General features: G+C 60.5%; 1 protein-coding gene across 1 annotated transcript; it reads left to right on the top strand.

The window, feature by feature from the left end:
* Nucleotides 1–17,466: 17,466 nt before the first annotated feature.
* On the top strand, nucleotides 17,467–24,180 carry LOC142458747 (keratin, type I cytoskeletal 42). Its single transcript, XM_075559663.1, has 8 exons — nucleotides 17,467–17,931; nucleotides 20,394–20,476; nucleotides 20,609–20,765; nucleotides 21,832–21,993; nucleotides 22,496–22,621; nucleotides 22,751–22,971; nucleotides 23,867–23,916; nucleotides 24,083–24,180. Exons 1-8 carry the CDS (start codon nucleotides 17,467–17,469, stop codon nucleotides 24,178–24,180), a joined length of 1,362 nt encoding a protein of 453 aa, XP_075415778.1.
* The last annotated feature ends 461 nt before the right edge of the window (nucleotides 24,181–24,641 follow it).

Raw genomic sequence — 24,641 nt, 5'->3', positions numbered from 1 at the left:
AGGGGAGCAGGGGGTGCGGTGCAGCAGGCTCGTGGGGCCAGGGCTTGGCAAAGACGAGTGAGGGGCTGGGCTCTTTCCACTGGTCCCTTGTGGTCTGTGTGGGGCCACTGCTGACCGGCCGGGGAAAGCACCCCCTCTTCCCAGCTAAGTAGCTGCTTTCGAGAATCTTCCTTCTCGTGAACCTGGTGCTCCAGAGCGGAGCCCCACAGGCCCTGTTCCTTACATGTGGAAATGGAGGTTCTGAGAGCAAGGTACCCTAAGAGGCAGGCATTTGGGGGGATTTCTGGGTCATCCTCTGGTCCTGAGTCTCCTCTTCTTCCCTCCTAACACCCACCACCCTGGACAGAGCCCTGGCAGTGGGGCGGGCAGGGCAGGGCTAGCCTGACTGTCCCTGCTCCCCCACCTGGCCAAGACCCGAAGCCTTGGGGGCGCTGTGCGGGCTCCCAGCCCCCCTCTCCGGGCCTGTCCCTGGGTCAGCTGCAGCGGGCCATGGGGAGGGTAGAGTGGGCAGGTCGAGGTACTGCTGAGGAGGCAGTTTCCCGGCCCACCCAGCTTGAGTCAGGCTGGGCCACAGCCAGGGGGCCGCGTTCCCAGAGCCAGTCCAGGCGGCACCCACATTCCGCACTGGCGGGTGTGCCTGCCTGCCCGGGCTTGGCTCAAGCCAGGTGTACTGGGCCCTGCCCTGCACCTGCCCACACTTGAGCCAGCTCAACGCCCGCCCAAGCCTTGTAAAGATTGTGTCTGCCACCGCCCCGGGTGTGGGAACTGCTGGGCTTGCATGTCCTCTGGTGGGGAGGGAGGGAGCTGGGGTGCCAGCTGCAGGTCACACTGTTCCCTGAGAAGACCAGCAGCACGATTGGGGTCCTGCTGTCGCCCCTGCTCACATCCCCCTACCTCTCACAGTTGGCAGGATGATGTTGGCCGAGGCTCAAGGCAGCCTGGGGCCAAGGAAGGTCCTCAGAGCTCTATGAACACTGGGGGTGGGAGGGTGAGGGCCCCACAGAGACCAGGGGGTGACAGAGGGGCCAGGAGGCAGGGCAGGGCCTCCTAGGGGGTAGGTCTTGTCTGTCACCCTGTAGCTCTCGGGAGCACCTCATCCTGAGCTGTGGAGTGCTCTGGGTGTCACTGAGCCCCTGGGACTGAGGCTTCTGGTGGTAGCTCCCATGTGGGTAACCGCTAACTCCGTGGTCAGCGGGACCCTGGTCTTGGCCAGTGCCCACCACTTGGGTGACCTTCTGCCCACAGGTGGCTGCCTCTCTCTGGGCCTCAGTTTCCTCTCCTACCCTGCCAACACCTTTGGGTTCTTGGAGGCTGGAGCATGGTCTGCCTATGGGGGACCCCGGACGGGTTGTGCTGGGCCTCCTGTGAGGGACCCTGATGCAGCCCCCCTGCCCCCTCATGGCTTGGGATTTGGGGTACATGCCCACCGGTGCCCTTTGCCTCTGAAACAGGCAGTGGAGTCAGCATTTGCGTCCTGTCGGGGTTGCCCTGAGCCTCCTGCCACCCGGCCACAAGGCCTCAGCAGTTCTGGGCCCAGCCTGTGGGGCCGGGGCCGGTCCCCTCTGTCATTCTACAGCAGTAGGCAGGGCTGGCTCTGCCCTGGGAACCTCAGTGAGGGAGGAGGGCCAGGGTGGCTTGGTCAACTGAAGTCAGTTCCCAGGCCTTGGTGGGAACCAGCAGGTCTTGGCTCTGTGCCAGGGGTGGGTGTGGGAATTCTGTCCACACTGAAGGTCAGGGAGAGTGACATGGGGCTGCAGGAGCAGTCTGGCCTGAGTCTTGAGGCAGGGGGCAGGCAGGCAGGGGGCAGGCAGGCAGGGGGCAGGTAGGCAGGGGGCAGGCAGGCAGGGGGCAGGCAGGCAGGGGCAGGCAGGGGATAGGCTGTCAGGAGACAGGCTGTCAGGGGGCAGACAGGCCTGGGGCAGGCAGGCAAGGGGCAGGCTGGGGGCTGGCAGGGAGCAGACAGGCAGGGGGGCAGACAGGCCTGGGGCAGGCAGGCTGGGGGTAGCCAGGGGGCAGGCAGGCAGGGGGCAGACAGGTAGGGGGCAGACAGGTCTGGGGCAGGCAGGCTGCGGGCAGGGAACTGACTAGGACTATCTGGTCATGCTGAGAACACGGACCACTTCTCCTCTCTTGCCTGGGCAGCGTCCCCCTCCCTGGCCTTCCTGTGTCCAGACCCAGGCTGTGGGGGATCTGGGAACCCTGGCGGGGCTTTGGCTACCCCCTTCTTCTCCCATCTGGGGCTTTTCCCCCGAGTGCTATCTGAAGTAATAGGAAATGCCCCTAGTCCAGCAGGACGTCCTGCACAGGAGCTGGTGCCAGGGCGTGGGTGGTCCAGTTTGTGCCCGTGTGAATGAGAAAGTCATCCCTGGGAAGGTGGGCATCTGGATATGTGGACTGGGGTCCCAGTCACTGGTTTCCGAACTCTGAAGGCTTCTGGGACTTGGCACTGGGAGCCGGTCCTGGGGCCTTCTGGGAAACTGTGAGAACAGGTGTGGACAGGCTGGGAGGGTGCGGCGGCGGGAGGAATGTGGGGCTCTAGCAGCCCCGCCCTCCGCAGTGACAGGGTGCTCCCACAGAGCCAGGATCAGCAGTTTCCTCCAGCTGCCCCCGCCTGCGCCACCAGGACCCGGACCCAGACCCTGACTCCCTTTAGCAGGCGCTCCCTGCCTGCCCCCACGGGGCTGGAGCCAGCTGCTCTGAGAGGCTGGCCATTGATCCTCGGTCCGCAGAGGCCCATGGTGTTGTGTTGGTTTCTGACACTTTGCACAGACAGACTGGGTCGCTTAGAGGGGTCTCACCTGACTGTGACTTTGGACGTGTTGTCAGGAGAGGCCAGTCCCTGGAGAAGGACATCCTGCTCGGTACAGAGGAGGGCAGAGATGAGAGGAAGGTCCTCAATGTGCTGGATGGACACTGGCTGCAGCCGTGGGCTCAGGCACAGGGGCAGCTCTGAGGCTGGTGCAGGGCCGGGTGGGGCTTCACTGTGTCGAACGTGGGGTCACTGTCTACCACCCCCTGACAATTGGGGCCACTCACAGTGGAGCAGGGGGCCTGCGTGTGACCTGCCCGAGAAAGGCTGTCCACAGCCCGGCCCTGCAGGCCTCTCTGCTCTGCTCCCCGCTGCCTGCTCAGCTGGCCCCTGCTGGCTGGAGTAGGCTCACTCTTCCTAGCAGTTCCTGGCTCCCTGTGTGTCCCCTGGCCTTAGCATGTGCCAGTCACCCTGCCAGGGAGACCAGTCGGCATGAGGCTCCTGTTTGTACAGGATCCTGCTCAGGCTCCCCGGCCAGGCTGCCTTGCCACGTGGGTGTGTCAGGGACCCCTTGTAGGTACCCTCTCATCCTCGCCCAATCTGTGCAGGGCTTCATGATGCCCTGGTTGGCCTGTGAGTTTCTGCCGCCCCTGAACACAGAGTCCCTCGGAGCCGGGTACACACCTGCCCCTGCCGGGTCCCCTGGCTGGCCCTCTTGGAGGTCAGAGGAGGGAGAAGGAAGCCAAGAGCGGGGGCTGGTGGGCTCAGAGGGCTGATGACCCTGGCCCTGCTCCCCCAGGCTGAGGAGAAACATCCCTCTACCTTGGACTGTGGGCTCCTTGGAAGATTCCAGAAGCCTCTCCTGGAATCAGGGCAGGGACCAGCGCCTTCTCACCTGTGTGAGGGCCAGGGTCTCGAGCTACAGCTGAGGGCAGTGTGTGGAAGCGTGTGTGGGCACAACTGGGTGGGCACGCGCACGAGGGCGATTGTGTGAGGCCTGTGTGAGCTGAGAACTGGAGTCTGTAGCGTAAGCGAGATTAGCCTGGTGATGAGCGTGTGAGCGTGCAAAGGCACACGCAGTCCCATGTGAGTGCACACAAGTGTGCAAGACCTATGCGAATGTGAGTTTGTGCAGATCTGCCAGCCCGCGTGCCTGGGTGAGTGAGTGTGTACGAGGGTGAATGCAGATGTGTCCATCTGTGAGTGCGGGAGTGTGCGTGGGGGTCTGCGAGTGGGTACACGAACGTGTGTGCGTGCTGACGTCTGTGATCCTGTGTGAGTCTGTGTGTGGCGGTGCACATGCAGGTGGGCTGTGTGAGAGAGGGTGTGTGTGCCCGCGAAGGCGTCTCTGTGCGTGTTTGCATGTGTGGGAGTCTGCGTGTGTGCCTATAAACGTGAGCTCTGTGTAAGTGTGTGCTCCATCCTGAGGGGCTGGAATCCAGCCCACCCATTCCCCAAGGCGACGGGGAAGTTCGGGGCCTAGGCCCTCCCCCTGGATTCCGGGGCCAGGACGCAGGGCGCAGGACGCTGGCTTTGCCCAGGAAAGCTGACTCAGACCCAGTAGTGTCACCCTTTTCCTGGCCTTTCTCGTTTAGAATGCAAAACCTAGCAAAAGGGACCCCAGCCTGGAAGGTCGCACGGTACAGAGTCAACACAGCAGGAGCACCCACAGGCTGTGTCCGGGACTCCAGATTTGAGGATACAGTACAGGATACCTGTGAGCCCGCCGTCTGCTTCAGAAACGGTGTCTCTGACACCCGCCCCTTCCCACGCTCATGCTCGTGCACCGCTGACTTGGGTGTTGGGTTGACATCTTTATGTCCCGATAGGCCATCCACTTACACAGAGCTCACATTTGCACACACACAGGCACAGGGTCGTACACAGGCAAACGCGCAGAGACTCCTTTACAGGCAGGTGCACGCAGGCAGGCACACAGCCCTGGTAGCCTAATGGTTATGTGTTGGGCAGCAAACCACAGGTCAGCAGCTTCAAACCACCCACTGCTCCTCAGGAGAAAGATGGGGCTCTCTGCTCCTGTAAAGAGTTACCGTCTTGGGAGCCAGAGGCAGATACAAAAATATATAGATCCAGGGGTGGATTTTGGGCTCGCACTAAGTCCTAGCTCCAACTTAAGAACAAGTAATGGTAGCGCTTACAACGTGGCCCTGGCTGATCCTCGCCCCCAGGAAGGAAGCACGGAAGAGATGGGTGCTATCGCAGCGTGTAGTGAAGAAATTAGAGGGTGCCCGGCTGTCAGATAGAATAGTCTGGGTCTTAGAGGCTTGGTTCCCAACAAGCAGCCATCTAAGAGCGATGTCAACGAAGTGCACATGGTAGAAACACACCAACACCCACGACCCAACGATTGTACATCCATCATCTAATCCAAATCCTAAGGAGGGCACAGTATCAGAGCTTCAATCGTGAGGTTCAGGTTTGCGGAAGGCTATGGATGACGGTGGAAGCCCAGCATATACATTTGTGAGATCTGCACAGGAAACAAGTCTCCGGTGATTTCCCGGTCACCATAATTGATGGATGAGAATAAACTGGTTCCCAAACAGAGTAGTCTAGGAGATCAAAATGACAAACCTGACTCGAACGGTTAAAACCTTGTCACTCGATCCTCCTCCGATATATTTTGGGCCTGATGTGGTTTTTAACATTGTTTTTGGTTTGCTTGTTTCTCTTCATATTAAAGTTTATTTCTGATGTATTCTGTCATTGTGGGGAGTCTCCATGCACCTTTGTTATGTGTTCTTTGTTTTCGGTGTGTGGAACCCAGGATTGATGAACCTATAGAGAGACAGCAAGTAGAATAAGTGTTCTGGGTGGGGGGGAGTACAGCAGGGGGTGAGGTGGGGGGTACAATGGTTGAGGTGGGGGGTACAGTGGGTGAGGTGGGAGGGTACAGTGGGTGAGGTGAGGTGGGGGATACAGTGGGTGAGGTGAGGTGGGGGGTACAGTGGGTGAGGTGAGGTGGGGGGTACAGTACAGTGGGTGAGGTGAGGTGGGGGGTACAGTGGGTGAGGTGAGGTGGGGGTACAGTGGGTGAGGTGGGGGTACAGTGGGTGAGGTGGGGGGCATATGGAGGAGCTGATATCAAAGAGTTCAAGAGGGAGAAACTTTTGAAACTGTGGTAACAATTGTACAAAGCTATATGATGTGACTGAACTATAGAATGGTATGATAGCTGTATCAGCTCCCAAAGACTTATAATGGGGCAGTTCTCTCCTGTCCTGTAGGGTCCCTATGGCATCAATTTGATGGTAGTGTTTGTCTCTCTCTCTACATTTTCCACACACATATGTATTTTTACACACATAACTTCACACACACAAACATTTCTTTGTATCACACATTGCACAAGCACTGGGCTGCTACCTTCAAGACTGGCAGTTCAAAACCACCAGCTGTTCTTGGGAGAAAGGATATCCATTGACAGCCTGGGAGACCCTACCCGGGGTCACTGTGAGTCAGCATCGGCAGTGGGTGGGTGGGTGGGTGTGCATTTCACATCGTCATATCATACATTGCACGCGTTTGCACTTGACAGACAGGCGGGTGAGGATCCGACTGGCTGCAGGCCCGGCTGCGTTTGAGCTCCGTGCTGCCCTCTGCGGGCGGCTCGCCGTTCTTTCTGCTCCCCTGCGCGAGGCTGAACCCCACTCGGCTCACGCGTCCCCGACGACAGTCCGCGCGCACACACACACACACGTGCAGGGCACGCGTGGACAGATTTGCACACGTCTGCCAACACACACACACACACACACACACACACACGTGGGGTGTTCATTCGGTTGGTGTACAGAGGTCCCCGCTCAGCTATTGCCTCCCCAACACCCACAGCAGCAGGAAGGAGGGGACTTAAGCGCCCGAGGGACCTCTCGCCTCACAGACTGAAGACTGGGGAGGCTAGGCTGGGGGTGCTGAGGGTGCTGGGGGGCACTGGGAGTCAGAGTCAGGGGTACTGGGGGACTGGGGTCTGGGGAGGAGGGCTGACGTTCGGGGAATTGTGCCAAGAAAAGAGGGCGCTTTCAACTCAGCAGAGGCACGAACACCATAACCCCCGGGGGAAGCGAGGCAGCGGTCGGGGTAAGAAACTTATAGTTTATCAAGGGCCGGTGGGGGGGGGGGGGGAGGGAGGAAAAAGGAGGCTCCGACCCCAAGGGCTCAATAGAAAGTAAACGTCTGAAGAGAATGGTGGCAACATAGGGACACATATGCCTGATACAACCGATGCATGGACTGTGATAAGAGTTGGAAGAGCCCCCAATAAAATGATCTTTTAATTGAAAACCACAAAACAAAAAGACGGTGTTGGAGCGGCAAGACCGAAGGCACAGGCCGGCTTCGGAGAGGAGCTGCATGTCCATTACTAGCTCCGGAGGCCAGCGAACCGCAGGTCGGCTGTGGGAGGTGTGCTGGGTCCTGGGGCTGGAGGGGGCGGGGCTGGGGCGGTGCAGCTGAGAGAGGGGGCGGGGCTTGAGGAAAGCAGGTGGAGATGGGGAGCGGCGCCCGGCCCGGAGGCAGCTCCCCGGACGGCGGGGCAGAGGCGTTGCCCAGAACGGCCAGCAGAGCGCGCTCCTGCCCCAGGGTTGAGCCAGCTGGCCGGGCGGAGAGGGCAGGATTTCCAAGGCTCGTTCTTGGAAAGCGCTTTGGCGCTGGAGTTGCCTTCTGGCTTCCCCACTGGGGAAAGAAGAGAACCAAGTATTTAGAGGGAGCTCCGCGATGCCCTTTCCTCTCCCCGTCCCCGCATCCCTGGGCCAGGCGGCTGTCTGCTCAATGCTCACCCTCTCGTGGGCGGAGCCTTGGTGGCGCAGCGGTTAGGCGGTGAGCTGTGATCGCAAGGTCAGTAGTTTGTAAACCACCACCTGCTCCGCAGGGAGAAAGACCGGGCTTTCCACTTCCACAAGCAGTTCTAGGACGACAGGGGAAGTGCTTCCTTGTTTGATCTAGTTAGGGTTTTGTCTACAGTTGTGCCCTAGAACACGCCTAACCTGCCCCGGAGGTCTTTCTCTGTGTCCTTGGGGGTGGGAGGGGGGTCTGTCCGCGTCACCGACCTTTCTAGCATGTTCCGCAGTGTTCTAGCTCCAGGCCTCTTCCTCTGCGGCCCCACCCTGACCTCACGGGCTCCGCTTCCCTCACCTTGCCGCCAGGTGGAGCCCGTCCTGTCTCGCCTCCAGGTGAGCACTCAGGAACAGGCATCTCATCTTCTGCTGTCCCCCCCACCCCAATGACAGGCTTCTGTGGCCGCTGCGTGGTGAACACTGTCAGGACCGGCTCATTCAGGCCGTGGGGTGCAGAGTATCGACTGTTTGGGGAGAGGATTATGGAGGCGCATGCCCTTCTCCATGAAAAGCCCCTCGCTACTTCCTGACAAGCCCACCCGGACAGAGGCACCTCAGTCATCGCTCATTTGTTCATTCTCTCCAACAGTATTTGCCACGTTCATTTCTGGGTGGGGTGGGGTAAGGGTGGGTGGGCCAGGGCATGCTCAGGGGCCCCTGTCTGGAGGAGGAGTGGGCCACACAGGCTGTGATAGTGGTACAGGGTGGCCAGGGGGTGTGGAGAGAGGGGACTTGTTTTCCTCTGGACGTTGCTCTCCTGGCTTCTCCAACCCAGCTGGAGAGGCACCAACCCCACTCCCCTGCTCCCCCTGCGCCATGCAGGCTCACCCTGGCACCCCAGCTCTCAGGCAGACTCCCTGCCGGTTGGTCAGCCCCATGGCACATCCTCACGCTCACCAGCTCTCCGCCTGGCCTTCCCCCCAGCCCCGTCCCCGGGCAGGCTCCGGCTCTCCATCCAGCCTTGTGGGGTGCCCAGAGTGGACTTCCTCAAATATTCTCAACCCTCTCCCCAGACCGCGGATTCCCAGGAAGACAAAGGGCACAGGAGCCAAGGTGACCTCAACAACATCCAGCTCTGTGGGAAAAGACACGGGAAACCACCCTTGGAAGACCGACGGCCACGCTGGGAGAACACGGGACCAGGACTTGTGAAGTACAGCCTCACTCCCCTTCTCAGGGAACGCTCCCGTCAGCCAGTCAGGAAAGGACCCCTAGGAAAGACCAGGTGCAGACAGAAACACAGAAGAAAGAAATATTAGCCCCAAAATACCGCCAAAGAGGTTGAGTCCCGCTCATGGTGAAGTCACGGGAGAACCATAGCGGCACCGAAGGCCGTTCACAACAGCCAGAAAGACGAGACTGCAAGCCAACAGCCCGGCCTCGGTGGTACCCAGTGCTGGGGCGAACCAGGGGAGAGAGTCTCGTCTGGGGTTGGTGGGAGAGAAAATTGGGACAATTCTCCCAGTAAGAGAAATCCCATCGCTCTTTGTCCCAACTTCAATCATTTGTTGATGCTGCCGTCCTTATTTCTCCTCAGGGGTGGTGGGGTGGGGTGGGCTGGTGGTTAGTGTATTTTATTGATCTATTTTCAAGTGACCCCTAGAGGTCAAAGAGCAGCTTGACAATAGCTAAGTCCAAAAGTGAACGTAACCTTTAACCTAATAGTCCTACTCCTAAAAATGCCCCCACATGTCATATTCGCAAATGTTTCCACGCTTGGTGTCGGGGAGCTGATCCCCATCTTCATCGTTGATCACATGCGCAGAAACCAAGCCAGAGGAGATCAAAGAGACCCGGAATCCAGGGAGACTTGGTGGGGAGGAGAAATCGCTGACAGGTCACAGCTGCAATGTTGACAAGAGAGGGAGGTGGGTTTCCAAGGGATACGGTAGACATGGCTTGTAGATTCCCTTTTGTGGAATTAAAAAAATCCCACAGAAATAGACATTAAAATCAAGAGCATGCAGAACCCGGCACTTGGGTGATGTTCCATTGCAGTAGGATAAACCCCAACTCCCTTGCCAACCTCCTTCTGCCCCTCCCTTCTGCCCTCACTCCGCCCCCCCCCCCCCCCCCCCGCCACACCGGCTTACAGGCCCTAGGGATTGGCCCACCATTATTTCCCAAAGTGAGTTCCTAGGAACCCTAGCTCAACCAACTTCTCCCAGAACCACTGCTTCTTGGGAAGTGCCGGGTCCTGGATTCCTTGGTGAGCCTGCACGTGAACACAGAGATGCGGGGAAGCCTGCAGTAACACAAGCGAACCGCTGTCTGACCAGGTGGTGCCCTGTCTGGGTCTAGGAGGCCCACAGCAGGCTTCTCAGCCCAGGCTCTTGCTAACAGCTGTGGTGTCCCAGGGCTGAGGGTCACTGCTCTGTGAGGCCACCCAGGCCCCTTTCGGACGCCGCCCAGTCCCAATCTCTTCCAAGCTCATTCTATCCCAGTCATATTGGCCCTTCTGTTTCTGGAAGATCTTGGGTCAACCCCAAGCCCTGTCTCTAGCCATTCCCTCACTTTGGAATACTGTTCCTGGGACATGGTTGATTAATTTCTTCAATTCCATCTTCCCAGGAAAGGTCACCTGGGAGAGGCCTTTCCTGGCTCCAGGAAGCAGTTCCCCAGATAACAGCTCATCCTCCAGCTTGTCTCTTGCTTGACTTCCTCACTGGATTGTTTGTTCCGTGAGAGCATTTCCTAACAGGATCCATTTTCTGGGGCACGTCTATTGCCTTCTCGCTGGGCGTGCCAATCCACCTACCAGTCTCCTGGTATTCCCCAAGCTCAGGGGTGCCTTCCCACCTTTTCCTGGATGGCTCCCCACCTCGCCTGCCTGCACGGAAAAGCCCCGCCCTGTCTTCGAAACCCAGCTTCCCTGTCCCTCCCTGCGAAACCGTTCTCAGCAGCCTGGCAGGATGGGTCGCTTCCTCCTTGTCCTCCCCAGGAGCTTGTACACACATACCTCTATCACTACACAAATAACGCTGTGTTGTAATGAGCTGTTTGTGTGTCTGTCTCTCCCCCACTGGCCTGTGCTCATCAAGGGCAGGGCTTGGCTGACTCAGCTCTGAATTCTCAGCGCCCAGCCCAGTGACAGCCACATACTGCGTGCAGTGAATGGGTGCTGGATGGAGCCCAGCGCTGCCCTTTTACTGCCTGCCTGCATCCAGTGGGCAGCACTGGGCACCTGGGCACCTCCTGTGCACAAAAGTGCTGAGCTAGGCCGGTGTCCGGAGAAAGGCATATTGGCCTGCGGAGGATAACGATTCGGGTCCCTTGCCAAATCATTCTAATTTGAGCCCGAGTGTTTACCTCTAATTGGTGCCGGCACCGGGCTAAGCATGCGTGTTAATTTCCTGTTACTGGTGTAACAAATTACCGCAGATTCCGTGGCTTAGAGCAACGCCTTTCTCTCCCAGAGGGCAGCTGTGTGGAGCGGGTGCCACGGGGCGAAAGCCCCGCTGTTGGCAGAGCCGTGCTCCTGCCAGCTGTGCCTCGCTGTGGCCAGCTTTGGGAGGTCACCCTGGCAGGGCCGTGGTTTAGCTGCTGGCCAGCTGCTCGTTGGGAGAGAGATGGGATTGTCTGCTCCTGGGAAGATGGGCCGTCTTGGAAGTCCTCTACAGGGGCCCTCGGAGTTACAGTGAACTTGATGGTTGTGGTTTGGGTGTTGGCCTGTGGTCAGCTCCCTCGGACCTCTGCCTCTGATGTCCTGCCTCCTTCTCCAACTCTGGCCCTCCCACCTCTCGAGTTTATAGAGACTCTTGTGATTGCTTTGGGCCCAGACCAGGTAGTCCAGGAGGGGCCCTCCATCCTGCTTTCTTTTGCTGTGTAAGGGATTCGGACAAGGTCATCTTTGGGGGCCATGCTGCTGCCCCATGGTGGTGATGGTGGTGGGTGGTGGTGGCCTCTCCTTACAGCATTGGGGCGGGGGTGTGTGTCCACTTGCCTATGCCCTCTCATTTTGTCTTTTAAAAAAAATCCGCTCTACAGGCACATCCTTGACATAGCACACACGTCAATCGTTCAGTCCTATCAAGGAGGATTATACAATCATTAGCATATCAACTTTAGAACATCCCCCCAGTTACACCGCCTTTAGAATGAGTTGCGCTGTCATAGGCTCCCCCTTCGTCTGCGCGGCACGTCCACCACCTCCCTTGGAAGACGCTGTGGCCGAGAGGAGGAGAGAAACTCACCGGAGGTCATTTGGGGTCTGGAAGAAACATAATGCCTCCCAGAAAGTGCACTGGAAAAAGAACATAGAGGCACTGAGACCAGAGGGGTCCAGGAGAAAGGTACTGTTTAGAAATTCCGCACGCCAGCAATCATCCCTGTCGGCTCCATGTAAGGGATGTACAGATGGGTCTCATCTATGGAAGAGCCCCCGGTAAAATGATTTCTTCTTATTTAAAAGAGTGTTTGCCATGTCAACCGTTGTCATGTGTGTCTGATGCTGAGACGTGAACGATGCTCACCTCGCCAGCAGCCACCGCTGTTGTTTGCCAAACCAACACGATGTGTCCGTGTTTCCAGGATAACAGAACAAAAACTCATTCCCCCATGCCTGAGCAATGGTTTCCTCACAGGCCGGTGGCTGGAAAGTCTTGTGGATCCAGTGGCGGTGGAAGCATCTCAGCACTGGCGGGGGCCTCCATGTGGCCCCTCCAACTCCAGGGCGACAAAGCAGAGAGAGTGCGTCTGGCCTCCAGTGAGCCTTATCTCTGTGGTGCCTCCAAACGAGGTCATCAAGCTGTGACTCGATTGACAGGCTAGACTCCACCCCTTCGCGAGTTGACAGATTATGTAAGTACCACGGCATTGTAGGGTATGCTCATGAATAAGGAGCATGGACTCTCCCCCATAAGACCTTGCTGGGAAATGGTCATCACACCTGAAATGTCAATAAACATGCTGGTAGGGACCCTGGGTTCTAAGGCCACATGCGTCCATGTTGGTGCGTGCATTTGTGCATTTGTGCATTGTGTGTGCATTGTATGTGCATTGTGCGTGCATTTGTGCATGTGTGCATTGTGCATGCATTTGTGCATTGTGTGCATTGTGTGTGCATGTGTGCATGGCAGGCTTTCAGGAGTTTGCTCCTGGCCAGTTGTTTGGGCAGCTTCTTGGAGGTGACTCTGGGGAGGGCCGGGGCGGGGGTGGGGGGGTGGAAGTGGAGGTTCACTAGGTCTCTGCACAGAAATGTCCTTACGCTCCCTGCAGTTTTGTGCTCAGAAAAGACGGGCCCCCTCTGGGCCCCCGTGGACCTTCTGAGGCTGAAGGCATCTTCTACTTCCTCTCAGCTTCCCGGAGCACGTGACCTGCAGCTCTTTCAGGACTGCCCTCCTAGATCCTCCTGGCCCTGGGCCCCCCTGCTGCTCCTCCTCCCCTCCCCTCTCCTCCCCACCAAGCAGGGTCCTGGGGTGGTGGGCTGGGTGACCCGTAGCAGCGCAGTGAGACAGCACTGCCCTAAGCTTCTGGCAGATGGGCCAGTGGCTGGGCCTCTGAGCAGCTGGGCGCACACGAGGGAGGCATGGCCCCCACCCCGTGAGCTCCCTGCTCTGGGCTGGAGTGGAAGATGGCATTGTGCGGTCTGAGGTGGCTGGTGGCCGCCCCCTCAGGGAGCACAGGGACCATTGCGGAGCATTGAGGTGTGCATGAGAGGGGGACGGAGGGGGAAGAATGGGGTGGGCTGAATAGCCCCTGGAGGGTGGGCTCTGGAGGTTCGGAGGACCTGGTGACCCGAGAGTCTGATAATGCAGGCCTCCTCAGTCAATGTGAGGGGCAAAGTGTGTGTGTGTGTGTGTGTGTGTGTGTGTGTGTGTGTGGTGGGGGGGGGGTGTCCTGGACCTGAAAGGGGAGTCCACCTGATCTGCTGCAAGTGCAGGCAGGGGTGGGGGGTCGATGTGGGGAGACCAGGGGGAGAGGACAGCTGGGTCTGTGGGAAGCCAGTCTCATACACGTGTTAAACTCCCACCCCTCCTTCCCAGGCTCCCCTGACCTCCTGCTCTGTGACCTCCTCCCCTGGGGCTCCTTTTGGGGCGGGGTCCTGGGCAGCTGAGGTAGCTCTGACTGGAGGAGGGACAGGGTATCCTTAGCTGTGTCCAGCTCAGGTGCACAGTCCGAGGGGAGGCAGAGTCAGCCTGTCTGTGGGTGGGGAGCACCCGCCTGGCCCCCCAGGTGTGCAGGGGCCACTGGGAATCTCCTATTCCTGCTTGCATGCCTGGGTGCCTGCCTGCTCACTGCTTGGGGCCCCAGGAATGTTCTGGAATCTGTTTGGCCTGGGGAGGCAGCGGGAGAGGCCCTTTGGGAGCCAGACACCAGCCATTACTGGGCAGACATGGGCGGGGCAGCCGGGTGGCCAGGGCTCTGCCTAGAGGACCCTGGTGGCTCCCACCTGAGGGCAGGGCGGCCGGTGTGGAGGGCTGTCAGGGTAGTTCTGAGGGGTGCCTGGCCTCTGGTGGGGGAGGGCTTCAGGAGAGGTGCGGACATTCACTCCTGGGCATGGTGCCCATGGGGCCAGGGGTTCAGTGAAGGAGCTGGCAGAAGGCCTGGGGGCAGAAGCCGGAGTGCAGGGAGGGCCTTTGGAGTCTTCCCATCAGCTGAGTGAGCCAAGGTCCCCTGCAGGGAGCGCCCCCCCCCCCAACCTCCTGGCCTCTCATTTCCCCTCAATGCATCCGGCCCTTGTTCTTAGAGGGTAGACTAGGTGGCCGATGAGAGTCCTCCTGCTGTCCTTCCCCTACCTTGGCCATCTGGAGCTCCTGTTGGGAACAAGCCCTACCCTGGACCCAGGTGGAGAACGGAGGTGGGCACTGCTGAAGGGGGCGATGACTGGGCACCTGGAGAAACCAAGGCCAGCTGGGCAGACAGGGCCTGCCCTTCGTGGTCAGTGGCCAGTGTCAGTCAGACAGCACTTGTATCCTGGCCCCTACCTCGTGTATCCCACATAGCAGGGGTAGGGATAGTCCGAGGGGCTCTCTCCCCTGGCCCTCTGGCCTGTTCACACCCGAAACAGGGCCTGCCCACGCCCCACCCTCGAGCATGCTGTGGAAGGAGAGCCAGGACCTCTGGGTGCAGTGGAATCTGGGATTGGCCGGGTGGACACGGGGGGTGCTGGGGTTTCCTTGGGGCCTCTCCCTCGCTCCCATCTGTGCTTGGCTCCCAGAGTCCTTTGGACCTCTCCCTTCTTTCCTTTCCCTCCCCTTGAAGTGGGCCAAGCAGCTGGCAGCTGTGGGGGCCGTGGGCCCGGAACTGAGGGGCCTCTCCCTGCCGGGGGTGGAGGACAGGCCTGGGCAGGAGGGTGTCGGCCCAGAGGACCGCTGTGAGGCCCTCCTTCCCCCGCAGGGAGAGTGTGAGCTGCTGGAGGCTCCGGTTGGGGCCTGGTTAGTCCTGTAGCTCTGTCTCCTCCCAGCATGGTGGATCTGACCAGGGCTGTCCCAGTACTGCGTGGAGGGATGGCTACCGGTCTTCTTAGCCTGGTCCCAGGCTGAGGGAGAGGGAGGCCTACAGCTTGCAGCCTGATGCCGGGTGGGAGCCGAGGGCTGTGGGGACTGAGGTGGAGCTGGGAAGCCAGGCCTGGGTCAGTTGGGAGGGAGGTAAACTACTCTGGCCCATTCAAGGCCTTGGACGCAGAGAGCCCTGGGGCCTGACACTAAAGACCAAGGTCTGGGGGCTTTGGAGGTGGGGTTCTTGGGAAGGTGAGAGCGAAGGGCTTTGGTGAAGTCCTGAGGGACAGGTGGGGGTCCCTGTGGCTTGTCTCCCTCCTCAGGCCCCCGGCTCTCTTCCAAATCAGTGTTGAGAGGCATGGTAGCCGCTTTTCAGAACCCAGAGTGAGGCCTGGCTGGGCAGCCTGGTCCTGCCTTGGGATTGGGGTTCGGGGTGTGGTTGGGAGTGGAAAGGAGACTGTGCACTCCAGTGTGGGGGTCTGGGGGTGTATTGCATGGTTGGGGGTCTTCACTGCAGGTCCTTCCAGGTGAGGGTGACCTGCTGGTGCAGGGCCCACTCAGGTGTCCCCAGACACAGATGTCTCTTCTGCTTCTCCCTGGACCTTCACGGTGGTCAGGAAGCCCCTCCTGCAGTCCAACATCAGGGGCAACAGCCCTGTTGATCTCACCTTACTCTCTAACCTTGGCTTTGAGCACCCCTGAGCACCCCAAAGACTTCATAGGAGGCCCCCACTCCCATAGAGCTGGCGATGGCCCCTCCCTGACCCCCTCACCTTCTCCAAGAGTGGGGAGAGGGGGTACCTCCCAAAGGGTTGAGATCGCCTGCTTGCAAGCGGAGGGCTTCCGGCAGCTTGGCCTCATCATGGGGGCGGGGCCCGGGTCACAGGAAACCCTCGACTCATTCACAGCCCCCTGGGTGGCCAAGAGCCAGGCCACCCACACGCTGTGCCCCGTGCCAGGCCCGCCCGTTTCTGCCCTGTCCCACGGCCTGGCCACCCCTGGGAGTGCCACACAGACACTGGTGCAGACGAGACGCCAGGGTCCTGGCAGCGCCTAAATCATTAGGCCGTGGAGATTAAGCTCTAATCTCTTTGTTGGGTGATGAGCAAGTGCCAGCCGCCACGATGTGGGAGCAGGCTGTTCCTCCCAGGGGTGGCCTTGGGTGTGGCCTGGCGCAGGTGGGGGGGCGGTCCTGTCTTCGCAGTCCCGAGGCTCCACGGCTTCCCCTCTTGGAGGAATTTTCCTCATGGGGGAGCGAGCAGGGCATGTCCCCCGCCCCCTATGCTTCATTCTCCCCCCTCAGCCGCGTTCACAGAACTGATCACACGGCCCGTTTTGTCAGAGCTTGGCTGGGGACACTCTGACTGCCCTCCTTGCCCTTCACCCCAGCCCGCTGCCATCAGATGGGGGTCCGACTCTCTCCTAGTGGCCCCACGGGCAGGGTGGCTCTGCCTCTATAGGGTCCCCAAATGGTCACTCTTTCCAGGAGCAGACAGCCCGTCTTTCTCCCTCTAAGTGGCTGGTCAGCTGGTCAGGGTGGGTTGCTGACTTGGTGGTCAGCTGTCTAGCGCTGGCCTGTGGTGGCACCAGGCTCCTTCCCTTAGGCCTAGGCGGCTGGCTTTATGTCTGTTTCACAGCGGGGACCCTGAGACGGGGGTGCTGACTTATCTTAACACCCGTGTCCAACGCTCCCTCTGACCGACGGCCCCATTTCCCTCAGATGTGGGGAACCCAAGGCCAGGGCTGTATCGCTCCACGTTAGACTTGGGATATTTCTAAGAGAGCTCAGTCTACCTCCTCAGACAGAGGCACCCTGCGGAGGGGGCTGGGTCTTCCACTCAGACAGGGGCTGTGTCTCCCTGCTCCAACAGGGACACCTTCAGTTTGAGGCTGTGTCTCCCCCCTCAGACAGGCCTTCCCTTCAGGTCAGGGTCCCCCAGCTCAGATGGGGGCCTGCCTGGGGGAGGGTGTCACTGGCTCGACCCACCCTACCCCTGGGGCCAGGGTGTGCTGGGTGGGGGCCAGGCAAGCCTCCTGGATCTAGGCCTGTGGAGCCTTGTTCAGGCCCTTCCTGGCTCCGGGGCTGGCTTCTCCGGACTCCCCCCAAGAATGAGCTCAGCGGCCTAATTGGGGCTGCGGACGGAGGATCACCCTCGCCCGGGGCAGCAGCTCCTCCACCACCTTTGTTTCTACCAGACAACGGGCCCCTAGGTGTCCCCTGTGCCCAGGCCAGGTTGGGCCCGGGCGCGGTTGGGGTGCTCTCAGCCGAGCCCCGGGCCCTGGGTGGCCGGCACACCAGCAAATTACACGGCTCGAGTTTGGCTCCGACTTCAAGGGCCGGGGGGGCCCAGCCCCTCAGCGACCGGGCTATAAAGGGCTGCAGGGTCTGGCCCAGACCATCCCTGCATTGACCTGTGTCACCATGGCCGTCACCACCAGCAGCATCCGCCAGTTCTCCTCGGGCTCCTCCAAGGGGCTGTGCGTGCCCGGCGGAGGCTTCTCCCGGGTGTCCTCCGTCCGGGTTGGGGGTGCCTGCCGGGCCCCCAGCCTCCTGGGAGGTGGCAGCTGCAGCAACATGTCGGTCACCTCGTCCCGATTCTCGTCTGGCATCGGGGCCGGCTATAGCAGCGGTGGCTATGCCTGCAGCCTGGGTGGGGGCTTCGGCTCCAGCTTGGGTGTGTCGGACACCCTGCTGGGGGGCAGCGAGAAGGAGACCATGCAGAACCTCAATGACCGTCTGGCTTCCTACCTGGACAAGGTGCGCGCCCTGGAGGAGGCCAACACCGATCTGGAGGTGAAGATCCGAGACTGGTACAAGAAGCAGGGCCCGGGGCCCGCCCGCGACTACAGCCACTACTTCAAGATCATCGAGGAGCTGCGCAGCAAGGTGGGCACTGCCCACCCCCTGCCCCCTGCCCCCTGCCCTCAGAACCTGTCTCTGACTCGCTCTACACCTAGACATCCATCATCCACTTGCTCACTCCTTCGTCCCCTCACTTGCCAGCCCCTAGGCCCAGGCCCGGAGAGTTCTCCAGGAAGACAGATGGGGGCACTCCCTTCCTGGGGCGTGGGCAGGCACGTTTGGAGACGGGCAGTGGAGGGGTGGGCAGGCCAGGACTCGAGGTGTGGGCTAGGGGATAGGAGTAGGAAAGTGGGCCTGCTCTCCTGCCTGCCTCACCTCCTCCAGGTCCGTCCTCCCAGATGAAGGGTGCTTGCCTCTCCCCCCAGGTCTTGGGGTCCCTTCAGCACTTTGAGGTTCAGCTAGGCCTTGTTCTTAGAGCTGGTCTTTGAGCCTGGCTGCCTTTACTGTGGCTACCCCTCGACCCTGACAATCACTCAGCTCGCTGAGGGGCGCTTCAGGTCTCCGAGCGCAGTGCAGGGGTCTCAGACTGGGAGCTCCCCGGGGCAGGCATGCTCCCATGTTAGCCTGATGCAGGAGACAACCTTTGTTCATACATGCTCAGATTCCCATATTCACCTTCATTCATACACACACACACACACACACACACACACACACAGGAACATGGCCTGTAAATGCAGACACCAGGAGCTGCTGCACCCCTGCGTGGGGGAGGTTCCCAGAACGGTGAGTGTGGGGGCTGGGCAGACAGGCCCCAGGGGGCTAGGCTGGCACAGCTTCCTGGCTGCTGCTCTGTGAGGGGATTTGCCTGCTCCTGCCCAGGCCCTCCACCAGGCTGGGAACTCCTGCAGCTCCCCCCTGGGATGCCAGATCAGATACGGGGCCTCGGGGAACCCAGGGGAGCCCTGGTGAGTCAGTACTCTCAGCTTGGGGTCAGCCAAAATCTCCCCAACAGGCCTTGCCCTCTCAGTCACCCTCGCCTGCTTCCCTGGGGTCCTCAGCCACCCCCCACGGAGCCCAGTCTGAGCAGGGAGTACAGGGGGAGCCCCAGGGGGATGGCAAACTGGGCCCTGGCTCAGCCCCAGACAGGGGTCCTTCAGGGACCTTGAGGGGGCCTAAGAGGACAGGGGTGGGGGTGCCTTTGCCTGTAGGTGGAGCTTCTCTGTGTCTATTTAGGTCTTCTGTTCTCTCTGCCCAGGGGCAGGGGCCTTGCCCTCCCCCTCCCCACCCATGAGTCTTGGCTGGACCTCGTCATGTCTTGGTTAGGACCAACCTCTGATCGCTCCAGAGCCTGGGCCTTCCTCATTCTGCTCCCCTTGGGGGTGAGGGAAAAGAACTTGTGGTTTTCCGCTTGAGGTGGGGCTAGCCACAGCCTCGTTAGTGACTGAATTAATCACTGCATTAGACAGGTCTCCAGGGCTGGGGCTTCAGAGGTGAGCGAGGTGGCCAAGGGCCTGCCCCTGGAGCTCGGTCTCCAGCCGAGGAGAAACAAGCATCACCCATCAACCCACTGCCATCGAGTCGATGCTGACTCACAGTGACCCTGTAACAGCAGTTCTCAACCTGTGGGTCACGACCCCTTAGGGGGTCCCACGACCCTTTCATAGGAGTTGCTCGATTCATAACAATAGCAACATGACAGTGATGAAGTAGCAATGACAATAATGTGATGGTTGGGGGGGGGATTCACCGCCACATGAGGACCTGTATGAAAGGGTCGCGGCATGAGGAAGGTGGAGAACCTCTGCCCTGTGAGAACTCTTCACAGGACTAGGAAGCCCCATCTTTCTCCAGCAGAGTGGCTGGTGGTTTCAAACTGACAACCTTGAGGATCGCAGCCCACTGTGAAACCACCATGCCACCAGGGCTCCATCACGCCATAGATCTGAGAAAACTCCTTGGGGGAAAGAGCGCTGTGGCCGGCGGAGGGCTTCCTGGAGGAGGTGGCAGCTGAGCTGAGCAGGGACTTTTGTTGGGGAAGAGAGGGTGGGGTCAGGCAGCTTGGACAGTGGCCTTTTGTGGGAGGGAGGGAGGATGGGTCTTCCTCTGGACATCTTGCTTACCGGTGACCCCACCACCCTCTGAGCCCACCATGGGTGGGCGGTGGAAACCTACCCAGTGGCTCTGTGGGAGGCAGGCCCGGTCGTTAGCTCCCAGTATACACAGTCGACTTCTACTCCAATGCAGTGAGTGGGACTGTGCCCCCCCCACCCCCAGGGTTTCCAAGGCTGCAGATCTTTCTGGAAGCAGATGGTCATGGTTAGCAGCTGGCTGCTTTACCCACTGCACCTAGGAATCCTCTGGGGACAGGCCTGCTCTGTCCCCGGGCGCTGGCTTTGAGTGGGGATGCCCTCAGTGGTATCTAGCCACCGCAGTCCGAAGAGGCGGCCACGGGACTCCCGCCGCCCTGCTCAGGCCTTCCGAGAGGGGTGTTAGGGCTGCCCTCTGCAACTGCGGGCGGCTGTCTCACAGAGCCACCTCCACAGATCCTGGCGGCCACCATCGACAACGCCAGCCTTGTGCTACAGATCGACAATGCCCGCCTGGCAGCCGATGACTTCCGCACCAAGTGAGTGCGGCCCTCGAGGAGCCCAGGGGTCTGGGGATGGGCCCCCGGCTTGGCTCCCCCCTGAAGACTGTGGTGAGTGCAGCCAGAAGGGCCCACGTGGCAGTGCGTGGCTCACGCCTCTGCCCCTCGCAGGTACGAGACGGAGCTGAACCTGCGCATGAGCGTGGAGGCCGACATCAACGGGCTGCGCCGCGTGCTGGACGAGCTGACGCTGGCCCGTGCCGACCTGGAGATGCAGATCGAGAGCCTCAAGGAGGAGCTGGCCTACCTCCGGAAGAACCACGAGGAGGTGAGGCCAACCTCACCTGGGTGCAGAGAAACCTGTCTGGGAGCAGGTGGGGGGGAGGGGAGCGGGTCCAGAGCTTTACTGGACGGGACCACCCATCCCTGGTCTGATCCTGGGAGACCCACTAGATGAGGCCTCATGGCCCTTTCCCCCTTAAGATACTTCCCACATCCCTCGAGGCTCAGCCCACTGGGTGGTGGCAGTTAGCTGCCTAATGAGCATATCAGTCTAAGAAAACACAATGCTAATTATTATAACTAATTATACTGATAGTCATTAACAACTTCGAACATCTGCCCAGTGTGTTACAAATGATTCACAGCAAGGATCTTAGCTGATGCCAACGGCAGTGCCGTGAGGACCACACGCCTTCCCCTTTTACCCGTGGGGAAACTGAGGCCTAGGGAGACGGAGATGTAGTCAGGTTGCACGGATCTTCCCCAAGGCAGACAGACATACATCCACACCCAGGTCCAATCCCACCCGCTGCCACGTCTGCTACCTCCCCCTTTCAGGGGACCCTGGGTCCCAGCGACGCCTACCACAGGAGGGGGGCTCTGGTCCTTTCAGGGGAGGCCTCAGACTCTGTCCTGGCGGCTTCCTTCCCAGATGGCCTGCCAAGAGGGCCTCCCTCAGGAGCAGGAGGCCCAGCGAAGGGCTCTCCTTGGCTTTGGGGCTGGTTCTGTGGATTCTTCACTCCCTGCAGCCACCCAGCCTTGCCCTTGCTCGCAGGCCTGGGCTCAGTTGATGCCGACATAGGGTTCCCACTGCTGGCCCCGGGTCAGTGGTCGGGGAGGGGAGCTGGTGTTTCTCTCCTGCCCCAGCACCCGGGGGCTGGTGAGGCTGACCTCTGTGGCCCAGTGTGCACTGGGGGGCTGTGGATCCCACAGTCTTGTACATTTGAGATGTGATGACCCTGGCCTTCTGGGTGAGGAGCTGCCAGCCTTTCGTGTCTGTCTATCCGTCCATCCCTCTGTCATCTTACCCATCGCCCACGGTGAACAGGCCGGCCCCAGGCCTCTCTACCCAGCATGGCCCGGGGTCAGTTCCCATGCATCTCTCTGCCCAGGAAATGAACGCCCTCCGTGGCCACGTGGGCGGGGACGTCAGCGTGGAGATGGACGCGGCCCCCGGCGTGGACCTGAGCCGCATCCTGAACGAGATGCGCGACCAGTACGAGAAGATGGCGGAGAAGAACCGCAAGGACGCCGAGGACTGGTTCTTCAGCAAGGTGGGCGCAGCCGGGCACACCTGTGGGGACACACGCGCTGGGTGCGGGCTGGACCCACGGTCTGAGGTGGAAAGACTCTTGGAAACCAGTTGGACTGAGCCCTGGTGTTTCCGATGCAAAATGAGAGTCTCAAGGGAACGGAGAGCTTGGCGGCTGGGGTGGGGTGGGTGGGGTGGGGGCGGCATCCACGGCAGCCAAGGGGACAGATTTGGGTCTCCTCACCCCCAGCATCCTCGCCCAGCAGGTAGTGCAGGTATTGTGTGTGTTTGGATGCCTAACTCATCCCCTCAGTAAGTGCAAACGAAGCCTCTCCCGTGTCCCGGGCGTCACAGGCCCAGGAAGAGCGTCCCGTGGCTGTCTCCCACGGGCTTGGGGTTCCCCAGGACTCAGATACAGGACAGGGGAGGGGAGCCGGCGCAGGCTGGGGAGGGGATGGTGAGAATGGGGGTAGCCTGCTCGGCCTCCAGCCTCCTCAGCCCCAGCGGCCCACCCTGCCTTGCAGACAGAGGAGCTGAACCGCGAGGTGGCTACCAACACGGAGGCCCTGCAGAGCAGCAGGACCGAGATCACCGAGCTGCGGCGCACCGTGCAGAACCTGGAGATCGAGCTGCAGTCCCAGCTCAGCATGGTAGGGCCTGCACCCCAGGGGGAGCCCGGCTTGGACCCCCACCCCCACCCCACCCCTTTCCCCCGCGCTGCGCCCTCTGCGGTGCCGGCGTGGTTCTCGCCCAGCCCACTCCTCCGCTCCGCTCCGCAGAAATCATCCCTGGAGGGCAGCCTGGCGGAGACGGAGGCGCGCTACGGGGCGCAGCTGGCGCAGCTGCAGGGGCTCATCAGCAGCATCGAGCAGCAGCTGTGCGAGCTCCGCTGCGACATGGAGCGCCAGAACCACGAGTACCAGGTGCTGCTGGACGTGAAGACGCGGCTGGAGCAGGAGATTGCCACCTACCGCCGCCTGCTGGAGGGCGAGGACGCCCAGTAAGGGGGATCCCTGCCTGGAGCTGGTGGGGGGCGGGGCAGCGAGGAGCCCCCTGGGAGGGACAGGGGGCTGAGAGAACAGAACAGCCAGGCCCGGAGGTGTGCATGTGCACACAGGTGACTGGGAAAGGTGATACAGTGGCGGAGGAGGGGAGGTTTGTAGGACATGAAAGAGAAGCCCGATTCCTGGGTCCTGGTGGGAGAAACCTGGAATGTCCAAATTAAGCATCTGCCCTGGGTCATTGGGCAACAGGGAGCCAAAGAGGCTTGCTTTCTCAGCAGAGGAGGGGTGTAATCATAGGCATTTTGAATGCTCACTCAGAGGGAGAAATGGGGCTCAGGAGGCCGGAAATGGAAGTGGCCACGGGTCCAGACAGCCAGAAACTACAGGGTCACATGCCTGGCCGTGGGTGTGTGTGTGACGCCAGTCTGGGCTCATTAACACGCATGCACCCACTAGCGAGAGGCTGACGAGGACCCGGGTTTCTGGTTCTGATCACTGTGTGGCTGGTGACACCAGAAACCGGGACAGGCTAGGGAGCAGAGCCGGGCGCCCTGGGACATTTGATCCGGTCCTGGACTGTCCTGGGTCCCTGGGACACACTGAGTCACACACTACAGCTTGTTCCCCAGCAGGGAGAAGTCCATCTATGGTCTAACCACAGGCTCTCCTGCTTTAATTGAGTCGATTTGTTGGGGCCTTCGGGATACGGAAAAACCACTTGCTCAGCTTCTTATAAATCCCTGGTTAACAGCCATTAGGTGCCGGCGGCAGGGCCTCCCTTGGCGCAGCTCGGATTCCGTGACCATTTGCTGGGACGCCCTGCTCCTCCTCTCCAGGGGCCAGGCTGTGACCTGGAGCCCCTAGATTGACCAGTGTCCCCTCTCCCTGCAGCCTGGCCTCCCAGTACTCCTCATCCCTGGGTTCGCAGTCCTCCCGGGAAGGTAAGTGCCTGTGCATCCGCCCAGAGCCAGAAGGAAGGCGCAGGTATCGGCTGAGGACCCCCCTGGGTGGGGGAAGCCTGGGAGGTGCATGTAGGTGGCGACGGTGGCAGTGGTGGTGTGGCTCCTGCCGAGGGTAACAACGTGTCTCCTGCCTCACTGCCTGAAGCTGCAGTGACCACCCGCCAGGTGCGCACCATCATGGAGGAGGTCCAGGATGGCAAGGTGGTCTCCTCCAGAGAGCAAGTGCATCGCTCCACCCACTGAGGCCGCCAGCAGAACCAACCCAGCCTCGCGGGTCCAGGAGCAGCCCAGCCACATGCTCCCCGCTTAAGTGTCTGCCTGGGACCCGCCTCTGTGGCAGGGTGGGGGAGGAGGGTGGGGGTGGGGGAGGGGAGTGGGGGCTTTTCTGCACTTGCTTTCTGAAGCCCCTCCTGAGGGGCTGCTCCTGGGCATTCCCAGTGACTGCCATTAAAGCTTGCTGACATGGAATGCCTGGTGTGGTCTGGTCATTCGCTTGGGGCCCTTGTGGCTGAGGGGGAGGGGCAGTGGAGGAGGAGGAGCATTTGCTGACTATCTGGGTATCATCTTGCTCTCTGCCCACCTGCTCTGCCCACCCCATCCACCCTGGGGCTCCTGAGGAACTGAGAGGGCTGGGGGTGGGGGTGGGTGGGAGGATTGGAGGTGGCTAGGACAGCCAGTCTGGCTGGGAAGGTTTCTGAGATCCA

The sequence above is a fragment of the Tenrec ecaudatus genome, chromosome 10 (assembly GCF_050624435.1).
Source record: "Tenrec ecaudatus isolate mTenEca1 chromosome 10, mTenEca1.hap1, whole genome shotgun sequence".
In the NCBI taxonomy this organism is placed as follows: domain Eukaryota; kingdom Metazoa; phylum Chordata; class Mammalia; order Afrosoricida; family Tenrecidae; genus Tenrec; species Tenrec ecaudatus.
The sequence above is the reverse complement of the archived record's forward strand: the minus strand, read 5'-3'. Positions and strand labels throughout refer to the sequence as shown.